The following is a 17,497-nucleotide window of genomic DNA, read 5'->3' on the forward strand; positions in this document are numbered from 1 at the left end:
TTCCACCATAACATCCTCTGCAAACACATATTTTGGGATGCCGTTTTCACTGTTGGAAACACAACTAGTTTGCAATACAGATCTGGCCTCTGCGCCAGAGAACATGGGCAAGAACTGCAGACGAATTTCACACTATAGCCCGAACTTAGATAAGAGATCAGGTTGAAAATCTGCGTATTTTCTCTTTAAATTATATGAAATGTTAAACAACTAGAATTGGGATGGTCACTTAAAATAAATGAATGCATTACAGTTATTTGTGGACAGTCATAATCCAAGTTATTAGCCAAAGAATATTTAAGGTATAACAGTCCAGATCAGAAAAAAAACTTCAGAAATGACCAAGTTCAAGAGAACTATTAAAGGCTTGAATGGAAAGAAAAACGTTCCACATGTTATGGTACCATGACAGAACGTTAAAGTAACAGACTGTATGTCTGCTTTCCCTCATATACACATTCATATACACGGTCCTGAGAGAGATGAACTGTACTCGATGTAACCGACTGCCCTCCAACTAACAGAGAACACATTCTCAGTTTGTCAAAGCTTGAATTTAAAAGGAGGCGGAGCGGAGAGCGTGTCGGGGAATGACGAGGTTTTGTTTTATTGGCGTCACATTGGTGAGTGATGTAAACGGAATAAAAGAAAATGATGTACTACATTAAAAACTGATCCAGAATGTGTTCCAGCTCCTGAAGCAGCTTCCTGTCACTCACTCTCTCATCAGGTCGTTCATGAAGCGATTGGACAATTAAACCGCTACACTTAAATAAATATGGTGCTCTGTAGTTGAACCGATCATGTTTGTGTTTATTTAGTTATTTGAGCAAGCAGCCCCTCTGGGGAATCATACATACTTCATCAGCTTTGATGTTAACAAAATACATTTTGCCATCATTGTACTTGAGTGAAAACACAAAGCGAGGTAAAAAAATGTAGATCAATACAATTTCAAGAGAGCAAAGCGTTCAAGTAAAGCCTCGGCTCGTCTCTCCTCTTTCTTTAAATAAAATCGACAGGTCCGGTTACACCTGTGTTGCCAGAGCCAGAGCCAGCTGGAGACGTCCTCAAAGGATGCAAGAAGTAGAGTTGAGACGGAGTACAAGCCTATCAACATGATCCCCATGGAAAGTAAAAACAACATAAGCCATCTTTTTTTTCTTAAAATTCCAAATCATTATGAGCTACGAGCTCCAAACTCCGCTGGGACGTGGCTGCTGTTTTCCACACTGGCTGCTGCAGGGGGCAACTGAACTATTACCCCACAATGGCATTAGGAGTAGAGAAAAAAACAAAACGAAGGGCTAGCTGATGATACGGCTAATTGACTGCAGGGAAGGGAACTCCTCACTATCCCGGTTGTGCAGGGTCTTGTGGGAGTTGAAGTCTTTAGGGGCAAGTACCTGTCTGCAAGTGGGACACACCTGGCAGTCCAGCTCAGCGGCTGCGTTGGCCATCGTGGTCGGAATCTGCCAGGCGTTCTTCTTGTTCTTGTTCTTCTTTCCTCCTCCGGCGCCCGACTGCTTCTCCAGCGCCCTGCAGTCTCCGTGGGCCGTCAGGAGCTCCTGCTGCTTGCCGGTGTCCGGCAGGAGCACCAGCAGCTCGTTGAAGATGCGGTTAAAGTCTTCTCCGAGCAGGTCCTTACAGCTGCTGTGGTACTGGACCGCTGATATCACACTCTGGGAACGAAGAAGAGGAGGAGGATGAGGAAGCTTTCAACACGTCACCATTTACTTGGGGCTTCAGGACTGTGCTATTTATTAATAACTGAGTGCTGCAAAGTTGTCTGTTGTTGACGAGTACCTGTCTGAATTGTGCAGAGTAGTTTTTGAACTGGTTGAACTTTGACTCATCGTTGTGGAGGTACAGTCTAATGGACTGGATCAGCTCCAGGTTCCTCTGATTGAAGTCGTCTGGCACCAGGTAACCACTGCTCCACACCTTGGGGGGCCTGGGACAGAATAATAATACAAATAAATGAAGTCAGTGTTGGCTTTGTGAGGCACAAACACGGACAAACCAAAAAGGAGAGCGCGTATTAAAAAGGGAGATTGTCTCACGGGTTGACTGCAGGCGGAGCGGGCTCCACCACATTGCTGTTGAGGGGGATCCCAGTGAATCCTGGAGGAGGTTTAGGCGGGGAGATTCCAAGTCCGGGCGGAGGTGGAGGCATGACGGAGGCCGGGGCCGGGGCCGGAGCGGAGGCCTTCAGCGGGAAAGAGGACTTGAAGCCTGAGGGAAAAACACAGTGTGAACTACTAGTTCTAGCACAACAACTGGCCTCAACGTTCATGTGAAAGGTGATACGTCATAGTAACAAAAAAAATATAAGCGGAGAAAAGAAAATGTTACAAGACATTAGATGAATATTACGTACCTGGTGGTGGGTTCTTGGTCATGAGAGCAGGGAAGTCCTCCTCCTCCTGTTCAAGAGGGGGGTCGGCCTTGGGCGTTATCGCGACTGGCTGCTTACTGACGGGTGGTGACTTGTCAGGGTGGCCATTAGCCAATACGCTCATCAGAGCCGCTGTCACGGCACTGGAGGGGGGTTTGTTCCAACTCTTCTCGGGGACGTTCTCCTTTTGTGCTGCCGTCTCCACTGAGATCGTATTAACAGTTTGTGTCGTCCCCGAAGACACAGACGTGGAGGGAACAGCCGTGTTCTTCTGCTGTTTTTTCTTCTTGCTGGCTTTAGAGGTAAAAGGATCAGGAATGGGGGTCGGGTTTGGAGGGTTGGAGGTCACGGTGGGGGGTTTGCTGTTGCCTCCTTTGACGGTGAGCAGAGAGGAGATGTCCAACATGGTGGGCACTGAGCGGAACTCCTGCTGCGTCAACCCTCCCTTATCGTCATCAGCAGCAGCAGCAGCAGCAGGAGGAGGAGACCGGGTAGATGTCGTCGTTTCATTCTCCCCCAACTTCTTTTTCCTCCGCAAAGATGAAGCGTTGGAGGAGGAGAGGAGCTGAGGGCCAGAGGACATAGACGGGAGAGGAGGGGAAGGTCTGGAGGACGGAGGAGGCTGAGTGTGGGGTTTAGCTACAGCGGTGTGGTTGGACCAAGCAGAGTTGGTGCCAGCTGCATGTTTGAGGGGCCGGATTTTGGACACGAGCGCGGGGAAATCCTCCTCCTGGAAAGAGGAATTCTTCTTAGGTTGTGCAGAGTAAGCCGGGGTCATGGGGGATGAGACGGCTACAGCTGAGAGGCTGGGGAAGTCGTCTTCCTTCAAAGCTGCATGGGCTGCTGGTACCACCGCAGGAGCTGACTTCACACAGCTGCAGGGTACACAACAACAGAAAGGTAACATTTCAGCACACTTTGGTGTGAGTGGGGGATTTCAGTTTGTAGTGTTTAAAGTAAAACGTTACATGGGTGGGGCAGCTGTGGCTCCTAAAGCTGGGAAGTCATCTTCTTCATCCCCTGGATTAGAGCTCTTCATTGTTCTTACTGTTAAAGAGAACAAAACACGTCAGCACAGTGACAGAGGATCTCTTACTGCAATCCCATGATGCAACAAGACCATATAAATAAAATACACTGCAAGGAGAATAACTCCACTACTAACCCTCACCTCAGTGAGTCCGCGACTGGGTTTAGTTTACACGGAAGGCAGCTCGCTACCACACATAATAATAATGGCCGTCGCTCTGACCGTCCTGCTACATTGATTTGAATGGGATCGTCTGTTTTATTTCTAAGAATAAGACTATTTGGGGGACAGCTGTGCAACTAAACCAAATGGTGAACCCAGAAAACACATTAACTGGTTATATACTTTTAAATACGTTTCTTTTTCACCTGGAGGTTTGATGTGTCCGGCCCTGTGTTTGGGGTCTTCTGGTTCTGCTCTCTCGGTCCTCTCCTCTCTTAAGTGTTTGGGAGCGCTCCTCTCCTGCATGGCTCCTCTCTCCTCTCTTAAGTGTTTGGGAGCGCTCCTCTCCTGCATGGCTCCTCTCTCCTCCCTGCAGTGTTTGGGAGCGCTCCTCTCCTGCATGGCTCCTCTCTCCTCCCTGCAGTGTTTGGGAGCGCTCCTCTCCTGCATGGCTCCTCTCTCCTCCTGCCTACACTGTGCCAAGGATGCCCTCATAGCAGCTGCCACCTCCCTGTCCTCTTCCTCTCTGCGTGGACAAGCACACATTCACATACACACTAATGCAACAAGACACCGATACGTTACAAAAGTGACCGAGAACAGATTGGAATTCGACTGTAACAGCTACTAAAACATATATGGTTTGAACAGTAACACTTTAAAGCACTGGTGAGGCCTTCAGAGACTGTGTGCTACATTTCAATACTGAAATGACACAGAAAGGAATGTCTGTCAGACACCCACCCACACACACAAATGGCAAGATAGCATCCACATCTTTGTCTGTCCTACAGAGTTTCTGGATGCTGTCGGTGCTTACTTGTGATACAAAGTCATAAACCTCCATCCAATCAATGCAGCATTGCTAATTTAGACTCACCTGGAATACCTCCAGCTCTTCTGTCCCCCGTGAGTCCTTCCTCTTCCTCCTCGTGTCTGACGCATCTCCTCGTAGTCCTCACTTGTCATGATACCTGAGGACAAGCACGCATTTCACATTCACTGCCTTCAAGCTAGTTACGTTACCTTCTAAACATAAAGATGAGGCCAGTCTCAAACACAGAGCAATAACAAGTTCACCGACCTTCGTTTCTCCTGGTCGGTCTGGAGGTGTAGTTAAACTGCACGTCGATGTGGCGGTTCTGTCGGGCCTCTGCTCGGTTCTTGCTGTGTGCTGCAGCTTTGTGGGCCTTGTAGTCGATCTCAGAGCGGAATGCATGGGTGAACTGTTCTGTGGCACAGCGGCCCTCCTCACACAGATAGTGACTATCTTTGAAGTGCTCGCTCAGGTACGGGTAATCACTGTTGACAGCAGGGGTTAAAAACACAATTCAAACAACTGCCTCAAACTACAGAGCCAAACTGGGTTTCTCAGTGTGTGAGAAACAACTGTTAACACACCTGTAATATTCCTGGGAACCATCTGCGTCACAGAAATGGCAGAAGTAGTGGTCCCTGCGCAAGTGCTTGAGCAGCTCGTCATTGTCAAGGTAGCGGTCGTCGCAGAACTTGCAGAGCGGGTGTCCTCTGTGACTGGTGTCGTCTGGATCTCCATGTGCTCGGTGACGAGCCAGTTCCTTACGGTTGTACCATTTACGCTCATGGGAGAAGATCTGGTGGCAGAAATGAAGTTTAAAAGGGACAAGTTAAGACATAACATGACATCAAAATGTTAATATATTATGTATTTATGAGCCAGTGCTCCAGTGGATGTAGGCAAATAGCTGAATTTATACCTAAATGAGTTAACAGCAATCGGACTTAAAATGCTACCATGTGGGACCCCACGTTTTAACGTGGTTATAAGACATGGCTCCATTTAAATCCACCGTTTGTTCTCTGCCCTCTAGATATCTCTTAATCCAGTGCAAAGTTGAATTGCACCTTCTTAGTGCATCAATTCTGATCACTGATAAAAGTTTAGCCCCTGCATCAGCTGGTTGGGGGTGTGAGTTTACCTTGAGATGCTTTGTGCAGAGCTTGCAACAGAAGAGCTCGTGCTGCTTCCTCATGTGATACTCCAGCTCCTCGTACTTTGAGAAGACCTTTGGTTCTGAACAGCAGAGGCACTCTGGCAACAGCAAATGCCTGATACAACACACACACACAAACACACACACAAACACACACACACAGAATTCCATCAGTGTCAAGTTGAAGCACACAAACAAAGAAAATGAGCTCCTGGTAACACAGAGAAATTACTCAATAAAGTAAATTACATAAGAAAAGGAGTGATCACACAAGAAGAAATATTTTTCTTTCATTTTAGTTGGGTATGTAGACCCGATGCACACTTGTGGTCTACATACACACACAAACTTTACCCTAACAATTAAGCTTTTATATGAGAGAGACAGATGCAGCGGTAGTAAAAACTTCAGGACACAGCATGGTTCTATCCAGACAACATGAAAGGATTTTCTTATTTCACCTGGCTACTTTGAGTCACACTATTTATATACTATATCTTTCTACAACGATTAATTCATCAGGCTACTGCATGCTGAGATGACAAGAAGTCCTTTCTGCCATTGAAAAGAAATCCTGCACTGAAAAAGTAAACATAGTCACATTTGTATTTAAAAAAAGTTGTATTGCCACTGAAAAATAAAACCAGGGATCCAAAAAATAATAATTTTGACCATACATTTAAAATGTTATTGTGGGTTTTTGTTCTGTTATGATGCGTTTTTTATTGACATTCTTCCGTGTTTATTCAGTGCCTGGATGTTTTTTTATTTACACTGACAGTTTCTATTCAGTGAAAGTGGGTTTCAGTTTCAATTCTCCCCAAGCAGAGAGTGACACGGATGTTAAATGTTACCAGCATTTAAACTGGTGGAGTCCCCACTGATCGTAGTCGCCTCGCCTGCACAGTCAACATGATTGCAGACTTAAAAATAAACACAATCATAACTAACTAATGAGAACAGAGCAGTGCAGTACCTGTACTGGGCGTAGATCTTCTCGTTACAGAAATAGATATCATGAGTCTTCTCACAGGGGAACTGCTGGTAGGGCAGAGACGAGAAGGCCTCCAGGTTCTTCACAAACACCACCTGAGTACAACATGACAGTCAGAACTACTAATTCAACACACACTCCTTGAGGAAAGTGAAGGGATATCGAGGCTGTATTGCACTGTTGAAAAAACGACGTTTATACTGAGGCAGGTTTTACTTTAATAGTACTTTGTAAGTAAAGAGTCAAGTACTTAAAATGTACTCATGTCAAAGGCCTTATGTAATGTATCCTATGGAAGTATGGGAAAGCAGTCAATGTATGACCAGTAGAGCAGGTTGTATCTATATCTATATATACTTGAAACCTGAAAACATTTTGACAATTTCAACAACCATCTGTCATCGTCTTTGTGAATGAAAATTACACAATTGACTGCTCCAATAAAGGTAACTTGTTGAGGGAGTGGTAGGGTTAGGCCCTTATTGTAAGCGTTACGTATGACGCTGGCAGAGATGAATACAATCTACTCAGCTCACGTTACCTTTGTTTTCTTTATTTAAAGGGAACGAGTTCCTCTTGAAGAAGGTGATTAGCACACAGACGCTAATTACCTTGAATAAGGTTTAGCATTTAGCTAAATTAACAACTAGCAACCTAGCCAGCACCGCTGAACCGTCGGTTTGTTTGAGAGGTGACAGTTGACATGACAGTTCACTGAATCACAAGATAAACCCGGTTGGACTAGCACACTGTCAACCTGTTAGCTATTTGAGTCAAGGTGGAACTAACTACGTTAGCTAACCTGCACCGATGAACGTGCTAATGCTAGCGTGAGCTACCTTAGCTAGGCTAATGACAGCGAGGTAGAAAGTAACGTTACGTTAGACAACGCTGGTCGCTATTTAAGAGCATTTCATTTATTATGAAACCAGCTACGATGTTATCAAACAAAATCCTGCTTTTTTTTTTTTTTTTTCCTACAATAAAACTGCAAGAACATTGCGGCCTACTTAGCACCCAGGCGGCACATCCCCGAGGCACAGTGGCGGAGCAACGCGCACCTTGTCGAGCTCTTCACGGCAGACGGCGCAGTACTTCTGGTCGCACAGCACCCTCATTTTGGTGGAGCAGCGGTAACAGACCGGGTGGTCGCATTTTCCCAGGGCGAAGATGTCGACTTCTTGGCAGCACAGGACGCAGTGCTTCTCTGTGTCTTTAGTGGTTGTTGGAGCCATGGTGGTTGTAAAAAAGGCACGAGTCAACTTCAGTGATATTTTGTTATTAGGGAGTGCAATGGAGAGCAGCTGGAGCGCTTACGTAATGAAAAGCCTGAGCTACGGCCGTCACGTAATCTGTGGTGCCTCCGATCTGTATAGTAAGAGGATGGACGAGCTTCCTTCCGGTGTGATAGCTGCTTAGACCTGTCACATGCGTGTCCGTCTGCGCAGGACAGCACGACGGCTCCACGTGCGTCCCAAAGGTGTGCGCAAGACAGCAGATCGGTAATAGATGATGCTGATACGAGGTCCTGTACTTTGTACTTTGTTAATAATTCGCAAAGTCAGAGAAATTAAATATACACTTGTACATTTCTGGATTTTAATAATGCAAGTTGCAAATATGTTAAGAATAGGAGAATAGAACATTTAAAGCATTTATAATTAGATTTTTCTTTCCAAAAGCCATGGTGTTTTTTTGGGATTCAATCCTGACCGCTTTAAATTAAATTAAGTTGTTATTTTTTGTATTGCTTCATTTCACTATTGTATTGTCATTTTACAGAACTTACAAATCCCTACACATACATATGCACATCTATGTACAGACTATGTAGATAGATGATGATAGTTGTTTTTCCTTGTTTTAATAAACAAGGAATAACAACAACACTAATGGAAAACCTCGTAATAAAATGTATTAATGGAGAATAAATGAATAAGTAAAGTGAGAGGGGGAGATTCAAATATAATAGATGAAATAATTTTAAATAGATGAATAAATATATTTTAAACACATGTCCAAAGTATATGCAATATAAACTCGGTCAACATAAAATGTGACACCATTATCAAGTTTCGGTGACTTTTCGTGACTTTTCTTAAGTTGCTTGTATCTGTCCATTATTCTCAAAATGACACCAATTCTGTCAAGAGCACGACCGTGTTTCACTATCTTTAACCTTCTTTATGTAAACTTCTTTAAGTATCATGTCATTAATTTTAATCTGGCTTGTTTCACTATGCATTTCACTGTTTAAAGTTGCAGTCATTGTCATTTTAATAAAACATTTATTTATTCCGTACGTCCTATTTTCATATCTTACCAACTTTTCAAACAAAATCAGAATAATTAGAGGGAGATGTTTACTTTTGTAATGTTTTATTGGTTCGAGTATATGTAGGATGAGGATGAGGTTACCATTAAAGATTTACAGAAATGTTAAAAACTTGGTTTCACAAGAAAGTGCGAGATTTCCAGGAAGTTAAAGTCCCATCAGGTGCTCCGTGAGCAGTGATCACTACAGTCAGTCGGTGCTTTAATGTGGTCAAACGTTCACGGTTGTGAAGCTGTAGCTAGCGTCTCTTGTGGTGCTTGCTGCTCAGTCCCATGACTCTGAAGGTGCAGCTGGCAATATTCTCATAGAGAAGGAACATGAGTGCAGCAGTCAGCACCGTCTGCAGCAGCTTGGCCTCCAGGCCTTTAAACAGACCCAACATGCCATACTTCCTATGGATGGAAACCAGGGTTAAAAAAACAAACAAAGATGTTAATTATCTCTATCTGATGGGAAGTCCTCTTAACATTTACTAATTTAACGATCTGTCTGCACACACAAAAGCCACAGACAGAGAGCTGCATTATTATGGTTTTAATAGTTGACAGAAGATTCAAAAGACAATGTTCAGACTGCAGGCAAATCTGAAGCATTGTTTACTCATCTGCAATGTTTTATGTGGTAACAACATATGCGTAATGTATTTACATATGATGCACATGAAGTCAAATAAAGAACATAACAGCAAGTTGTAAAGCAGATGAATGAAGGCAATGTGCTCTCTAGTTCTTAGTGGAAATATAAAGTCATGCTGACAAAACATGTCATTTTAAATGATTTAAAGGTTTGGAATTGAGCGATATGCACAGCTATGAATCGTTAAAAATTAATAGTTTAATTTGGTAATTGTCACCCAGATTGCATCAAAGCAAATTGTAATCTGGATATGTCCAAACCAGATTTGGACTGCAAGTTTACATTTAAAAACAACTTTTTATAGCAAATTACTCCCAATTGAACTGCTACAAGTCAAATGTATTCTTCATCATTGCATTATGCAGCACGGTATCTAAATACAGGAACTTAAGTGTGGACAAAATTCAAATTACAACCTTAAAGTGTAATCTGTGTGTGTGTGTGTGTGTGTGTGTGTGTGTGTGCACTCACCTGACTCTGTTGACCAATAGACACTTGATAGTCCGTATGCTGGACAGTAGTTTTGACTTGTCCTTTGACTCGCTGAACTGACCAAACTGTAGTGATTTAAAAAGAAGAAAAGAAAACCTTGTGTGTGTGATTAAAGCATATAATTCATTCTGACAGCATAAAGGCTTTTATTTGTATAAAAATGAGACAAATCTGTGAGGAGGGCTTTAAATACACATTTAAAAAACCTACCCTGAGGATGGACTGTATGGTCTGCAGCGGGTACGTAACAATGGTGGCAACCGCTTTGGCAATGGCGCCGATGATGAAAAACTCAACAGATGACAGCTGGAAGGAGAAAAGAAGAAAACCTTTGTGAAAATTAATTATGAGAAGAACAGTGGAAGCCTGAAGGTCTGAGGAGTTTGCTTCTCTTGAGGGTTTACAGGATTCAAATGTCTGCACTAACTGGTGAATAAGTGACACTCATCCCTCCTTCATCGTGAGCATCACGTTATCCTGAACTAAAACATTTATCCACCTTCACTCCGGGGGACAACCAAGATGTCAACGTGTGAAAACACACTAAAGTATCTGCTTCACTAGTCTCTCTCTTCTTAAGTCACACAAAAATCATGTGAAGAGAATTACTGCATATCCCGTGTTTACCCATCCAGATGATGGGATGAGCTGAAGTAACTTCCCTCCTCTTGTTGGTTTATTACATTTATTACGTTATATGTGTGTTTTTCATGTATTTTATTATCATGATGTTGCACTTATTTTTACCTGCAACACTACTGTATTATCATTATAACAGTATATAATATTAATAATTATATTTAGGGTATTCAGTGGCAGTGTATTTTTGCTCTCTCATGATATCTATATGACATTTTTCACTTCACATTTGAGGCATCACTGCCAGAAATGTTTATGTTAAAGTCCATGAGCAAGAAAGTTATATTCTTTATAGTTAAGTTATATAAGTTTTATCTTTATATCAATACTATATTGGCATCTGTTTAAAATCACAATGTAAATTTAAATAATTTATTGACCATCGCAAAAATGTCAAGATCTCTTGTAAAAATGATGATGAATAATAAAAACATAATATTGTAATTTTCAACTTAAATAGTCAAACTTTGTTCCTTGTATATTGTCTCCCTGCATTAGTACTTTCTAAAATACTGCTCTGATTTCAGCACTGATCTCCTTCTACTGTCTGTGTTCTCCTGATCCCTCACCTCCCTGGGAACTCCTCTCCTCAGCTGCCTCTTCAGGCCTTCGTAAATCATGAACTGGATGGCCGGGTTCAGCACCAGCAGCAGGGACGGGAAGGTCCCGTTCCACAGTGCTCCCACGCCCTCATCCCGGACGATCTGAGCAAACGCATCTGCCAAAAACAAAAGAGCAAATCAGACATTAATGAAAAACAACAAATGTAGATCGATGGGGCCCCATGGCGTCACATGACAGACCAGGAAATAGTCATTTTTCTAAATTTGAAGAAATTCCCTCCAGGCGTTCCTGAGAGACCACGTTCCCAAAAATGGACCGGACGAACAGACAACCCAAAAAAACAAAATGGACCATTTACCCAGAATGCCAGAGTAGTTGGTGGGCCGTATATCTGCATTGCGAAACTTGGAACCCTGAAGCTTCAGCCTGGTGTTGACCACCCACAAAGGAGTGGTGAGCAGTACGTTTACAACACCTGGAGACAAGAAGGCAGACGGAAAATCAACTCAACCCGGAGACTGAATGGACTTTCTTGTCCTGAGTCACTAAAACAAGGCTTTTATGATAAACACGACCCTCTCACCTGCTGCAACGCCTATGAGTAAGTCAGTGCTGGGTGTCGACTGCTTTCCCTTCAGGCAGCTAGCTTTCAGGCTGTGGAAGCAGTAGAAGTACACAAAGTTGGAGCAGCACAGGCTGCAGATGACCGGGAACCAGCCTCTGTACAGAGCCGATCTGCAGGAGGGGAACAGCAAACACAGGAACAACTTAGAGCCCTTCCAACGACAAACTGTTGTGCACAAATCTTTTCCAGTTCGGATGGAAATGTGTGAGGCGCTTGTGATGTGTGTGTTCCTGTAATGACATAAAATTAGGTGATAAAGCTAAGACGTAGAATCAAGAATGTACTCACAGTCCTTCCTCTTTGATAATTTCTGCCAGAATGGCTGGAGATGATTTGGCTTTCCTATGCTCATCCACTGAACACAAAGAAAACACAACTTGTTTTTAATAATGACATACTGATAACTGTAATAACTGTAAATAAGAATGCACCACTTGTTTACCTTGTAGCCTCAGTCTGGCGGTATCAAGAGGGAAGAACACTGTCATGGCAGTCACGCTGCCCTAAAACAGACTAAAATCAGTTCTCAGGGAGGAGACATGGTGCATGTTTGTTTAATATCAATAGTGAAAGTGAAGCTAACTTACCATCGCTCCTGATACAGCATGAACCAAAGCCTCATACGATAACACCGCGAAGCTCATTTTTATCGAAGTCACTCGTTTATTTTATGCTTCGTCTAAAATAAACACAGTGTCCACTTTTTAAAACTCCAGCTACCAAAACAGAGCAGCAGCTGGACCCTCGCTGTTTTTAATGTCGTACTTCCTTGTGGCTGACTTGTAGACACGTGTCTACCTAACACGGAGGGGCATTATGGGTAATGTAGTTCTCGTCATTCTACACCCATCAACATATTTCGTTGCCTGTATATTTAGCCTTTTAGGGAATATGTGCAGGATCAACCTAAGGAGGGATTCAGGAACAATGTGATAACAGAAGATAAATGTACTTATCACATAGAATATGTTGTGACTTTCTGCATTTAACCAGTATCTGTGTTATTAACGAGGATGGTGCTCAAGTTACTGAGCATCAACGCTTTCACCCCCTAAAAACACTTATGGATGAGCAGCACCATCATCGGTACTGTTGACTTCAAATATTGTTTATAGTAACCCAGTAATAAAGTACATTTTATTTTCATCGTTTGTAATATACTAGTACCCTGCATCTTTATACATGTATTGCACTGTTATATTTAGAGTTTTTTTCCCCTTTGTCTTCTTATACATTTATTTTAATCAATAGCCTGCTGTTTCCTTTATAGGCCCTTACAAAAAAGAACTGTTATTACAAAGAAACATTTACAAATGCCCACTTCTGTTTCTTTCTGTGCAGGATTGACCGGTGTGATCTAGAAGTCAATGAGGAGGTGTAATATGGTACATTACATCGCAAAGACACCGTCGTGCATTTGCAGTGGGCTAAGTGGCCGTCAGTGACTGGATAACAGGTTGTAACTGCACCACAGTGGTTGTCTCAAATGCTGCAGAGGAACACGAGGACATCAACCTGTAATGCAGGGTTGAAACTGCACAGGTATGCACCTGGAATAATTATGAGCTGTATGGTGTTGCAGCCTTATGGCAGCAGAAAGTGTGTGCGTGGCCTCAGAGCTCAACAAACCACATGGAGGCAGTTGTGTTTTTAACCCAAAGGATATCCAGTCAAAACATAATGATGTAAAGACGCGACTGAATTCTTGTTCAAACATTTATTTAGCTTTTCATATTTGTACTGAAACAAGATTAATTTGTAGACATTTATTGTTACTTTGACATAAACCTTTTTTGTGTTGATTCAAAGCAGTAAAACAATGAGAACAGAAATGCACAGAAACATACAGTGTAGTATGCTTAATGCTGTTATATGGGACTCCATGTATGTTACAGCCATGCAGTGAATGGGACAACACACATGACGTTTTGAGCATTTAGACAAGGACAAAAACAATTGCTGCTGCTCAGAGTTAAGTCACATGACCATATACCAAATTACCGAATCACTGAGTGGGCAGCTCCCAGTTGTTAATTGCATAAGAAAGCAGCAGCTTACATGCTCACACACGTCTCTAAAATCATGTTTGTGACTCGTTGGTGAGGGAATTAAGGTACTGGGTTGACTTCTGTGTATGCCACTTAAATGCAACGGGGGGTCAGTGAGATGGAGCATGCACGCTCAACATCACCTTCATTAGTAAACAGCTAAAATAAATTAAAATACATAACAATACATCAGTCCCCAGACCATTCGCTCAGCCACTCCCGACACTGCCTCCTCTGTTCCTCACTCTCCTCCTCAATCCTCTGTCCCCGGCGTCCTTTCCTCCTCTCCTCCTCCCTCCTCGCACTCTCTCTCTTCTCCTCTTTGATCTTCCTGTCCTCCTCCAACCTGCGCTCCAGCAGGGCCTCCACGGTGGCCGGCAGAATCCGTAACGAGCGCTGCGGGAGCCACTTGGGATCCGCCGTGGGGAGAAAGGGGTCTCCAGCGGAGACCAGCAGGGGCTCAGGTTCCAGGGGAATGTGGAGGAGGTGTGCGTGCAGCATCATGCGGTACGGGGCGTCGTCTGTTCCAGAGCTGTAGGTGAAGTCCCCGACGATGGGGTGGCCTATTGCGCTGCAGTGGACCCTTAACTGGTGTGTTCGGCCTGGGGGGGGGGGGGGGAGATGGTGAGGAGCCAGAAAGACTTTTCACAGCAGAGTCATGAAACACACAAGGTACTCAAGTTCGAAATAATGCCGAAAAACATCTCAAACACAAACAAATAAACGCAGCAGACTGCGAGTCAGGGCCTCAAGCAGAGAGGCGCCGCAGGAAATCAGAAGGGTCTTTAAGATGCTGCATGAAATGTATGATGAGGCCGTTTAACCTGAAGTCAACTGTATTCTTTACCAGCGACCATCATCAAATAACCACACAATACTAAAATACAACCTTCAGACTGTTACATGCACCTTCTTAGAAGGTTGGGAGATCTTTATGGGTTCAGTTTATCTACACTTTAATACCTACTAACAACTACGATACCGTAATTCTTTACTCTAATAATCAAATACATACATTTTCCAAAGTAAACATCGTGTGTGTGCTTTTATTTCCTCCTATATTTATAATGTTAACTATGTAAATATCAAATATAAATATATTCCGTTGTCTGACGGTCATTTGTCTTCTTTTTCAATTTTCAAACTGAGAAACAAAGTTGAAGACTGTTCAGATTTGTTTCTAAACAAGGTGTAAAGAAGAAATAGTAATTTCCTTTCTATGAAAAGAAGTGAGTGTTGTTACCAGTGAGCGGCTGCAGTAGCACTTTGGTGACGGAGTCTCCATCGTACAATCCGTACTCCAACACCGTCAGCCCAGTTTGGCAAGGCTTCGGGTTCTCACAACCTGACGACAGAAGGAAGGGGAGAGATCAGCAAGAAAATAAAAGTAAATAGTTCAGTCATCCCAAGCATGCTTCATAAAGTATTCAACAATTCATTTAAATCACTATTAGACCTTTTAAACTCTGTGTGTGAATACCTATTTTGTTTTTAACTCTATGTCTGTTTTTACTTTGTGTGTACTGTGTGGACAAAAACATGCTGAACACAATTTGAGGTTTCCAGTCCAGAATTTTAAAATGTAAAACATGTTAAAAGAGAGAGAGACACACACACACACCTTCTGTTCCCTCGATACACATCATGTGTGTTTTTCCCTCTGAGGAGTTCTTGCCAATGGAGAAGTCCAAGGTTTGTGTCTCTTCCTCCACCCAGCCACGAACCTGCGAATCAAACCCTTTATGTACTTACTTTTTAGTCACAAGTAAAAGGTGTCACACACAGACTGACATGTGGTACCAGCTCTGTTGTGTGCATGTGTTCAGCTGCGTTTGTGTGTTGTGTCATACCAGGGCGAGGTAGGCTTTGGTGACGGTGCGGTCCTTGAAGCAGCGGTAAGCTCGGCCGGCAGCAGCCTTATTGAGGGCGACACAAAGAGCCCCACTTGTGGAGAAATCCAACTGATGACAGAACCTTTTAGAGGAAAGAGAGAAACATGATGAGACTATCACTCTTTATGAGTGTATTGCATGTGACCCGATGCACTTAGCATTTGTGTGATTCTGACCTGAATCCATAGTAGGTGCTCGGGTCTGCCAGCTGAGGGAAGCGGTGGCCGAGTTGCGCCTGCACGGTGTGCTTCTCGTACCACATCTTGCTGTCGATGCGGATGTCCCAGTGCTTGTCCACCACGATGTAGTCATCGCTCTGGTGCAGCACTCGCAGGCTCTCCAGGCTGGCCGACTCTGTGGTCATCGTGTGCAGCGTTTAACTCACACGACTCATCCAGACCTGCAGGACAAAGGTGTTGTCGTCCTATTTCCATTACGACTGAATCAGGGAGTAGTGCAGTCTTAAGAACCGTTGATTAGAGTATACATACAACAACTTAAAAGCTATTAAAAGCAAAAGTACTAATAGCAAAATGCACTTGCAGCAATTCAAGTATTTATTATGGAGAATTACTCCTTTCATACTGATATATTAATGCATTACTATTACTGATGCCTTGATGTTCTGGCAGCATTTCACTTTGTAGTTGGTCCATATGGAGCTAATTTAAATTACTTTATATACTGTTGGATATAATACTGTGTAACAGTGTGTCATATTCTATAAACTACACGTTCAAACAAATATACCTGTCAGTGGAGTAAAACCTACAATGTTCCATTCTGACATGCAGAGTAGAAGAGTACTTTGTATATTTGTACTTAAGAACTTGAATAAATGTTGTGTAACCAATGGAATCAGACAGTGGATGCGATTCTAAACACAACACTTGGCAGCCAGTCATGAAATGGAAACAAAATAACACAAACAAACATGTTTTAAACTGTGAGAGTAACAGGTAGCTAGCTGGTAGTAGCATCTCTTATTCACTGCGTAGTCTTCCTATCTGATAAATAACAGACTTTCGCCATAAAAAAAAAACAGCAAATACACTCTCGCGACACCAGCTCAGTTTAAATAATCGGGAAGACATATTGTTGGTTGAGTAGCAGCAAATACTGCGCTGGTTAGCTTGTAACGGCTAAGAACCGTTGGTTGGTTTGCTAGCCGCTGTATGCTAACACCATATAAAATAAGCTAGCGGTTTGTGAGCGTCATAATAGTGCGACTGTCTGCACAACTTACCTCTAGTAACCAGACAAGACTAATATGTGGTGTATTTTTGTCGACATAGCGAAAGTAAGCCTACATCTATCTATGAACATCGATGTAAACAAAACCCCACAAGTTTCTTCTTCTTCTTTGTTTATTATGGCTGATAACAGAAACCAGTGTGTACAGCGCCATCTACTGGAAACTATACTGTTATACATGTTATTGGCAAAATAGCACAGGTGTTGCTGTGATATTATTTCTGCCTGTATCTCATTGCGACACAGGCTCCTGGTATTGTGCATGCTGATTCATTGGGACAATGGACAGAGCAATCATTCATGTCATTAGTTTTAGTTGGATTGCTGTGAGAAAGACCCACTGACTGTGTTTATCTTAGTTTGACATCACATACAGAAAAGCAGAAAATGTCATTTTAGATTTACATCAATGCTATTGAACATGACATGTAGGGGTCCATCTTCTTGACACATGT

At 42.9% G+C, this 17,497-nt stretch overlaps 3 protein-coding genes across 3 annotated transcripts; all 3 read right to left on the reverse strand.

The window, feature by feature from the left end:
* Positions 1 to 792: 792 nt before the first annotated feature.
* On the reverse strand, positions 793 to 7,919 carry znf598 (zinc finger protein 598). Its single transcript, XM_079178044.1, has 12 exons — positions 7,619 to 7,919; positions 6,540 to 6,652; positions 5,549 to 5,678; positions 4,992 to 5,203; positions 4,675 to 4,892; positions 4,471 to 4,564; positions 3,797 to 4,116; positions 3,367 to 3,445; positions 2,381 to 3,273; positions 2,064 to 2,235; positions 1,807 to 1,954; positions 793 to 1,682 (listed from the first exon to the last, which is right to left on the reverse strand). The coding sequence occupies exons 1-12, from the start codon at positions 7,790 to 7,792 to the stop codon at positions 1,308 to 1,310; spliced, it is 2,928 nt and encodes a 975-aa protein (XP_079034170.1). The 5' UTR covers positions 7,793 to 7,919; the 3' UTR covers positions 793 to 1,307.
* A 1,011-nt stretch (positions 7,920 to 8,930) lies between these two features.
* Positions 8,931 to 12,604, reverse strand: slc25a17 (solute carrier family 25 member 17). The gene is made up of 9 exons (XM_079177661.1): positions 12,436 to 12,604; positions 12,291 to 12,351; positions 12,137 to 12,203; positions 11,807 to 11,958; positions 11,582 to 11,698; positions 11,229 to 11,377; positions 10,231 to 10,326; positions 10,000 to 10,085; positions 8,931 to 9,284 (listed from the first exon to the last, which is right to left on the reverse strand). Exons 1-9 carry the CDS (start codon positions 12,490 to 12,492, stop codon positions 9,131 to 9,133), a joined length of 939 nt encoding a protein of 312 aa, XP_079033787.1. The 5' UTR covers positions 12,493 to 12,604; the 3' UTR covers positions 8,931 to 9,130.
* A 963-nt stretch (positions 12,605 to 13,567) lies between these two features.
* rpusd1 (RNA pseudouridine synthase domain containing 1) lies at positions 13,568 to 17,158 on the reverse strand. The gene is made up of 6 exons (XM_079177999.1): positions 17,035 to 17,158; positions 15,965 to 16,188; positions 15,747 to 15,870; positions 15,518 to 15,620; positions 15,140 to 15,241; positions 13,568 to 14,498 (listed from the first exon to the last, which is right to left on the reverse strand). The coding sequence occupies exons 2-6, from the start codon at positions 16,150 to 16,152 to the stop codon at positions 14,086 to 14,088; spliced, it is 930 nt and encodes a 309-aa protein (XP_079034125.1). The 5' UTR covers positions 16,153 to 16,188; positions 17,035 to 17,158; the 3' UTR covers positions 13,568 to 14,085.
* Between the last annotated feature and the right edge of the window lie 339 nt (positions 17,159 to 17,497).

The sequence above is a fragment of the Pholis gunnellus genome, assembly GCF_910591455.1.
Source record: "Pholis gunnellus genome assembly, chromosome: 17".
NCBI classification, from domain to species: domain Eukaryota; kingdom Metazoa; phylum Chordata; class Actinopteri; order Perciformes; family Pholidae; genus Pholis; species Pholis gunnellus.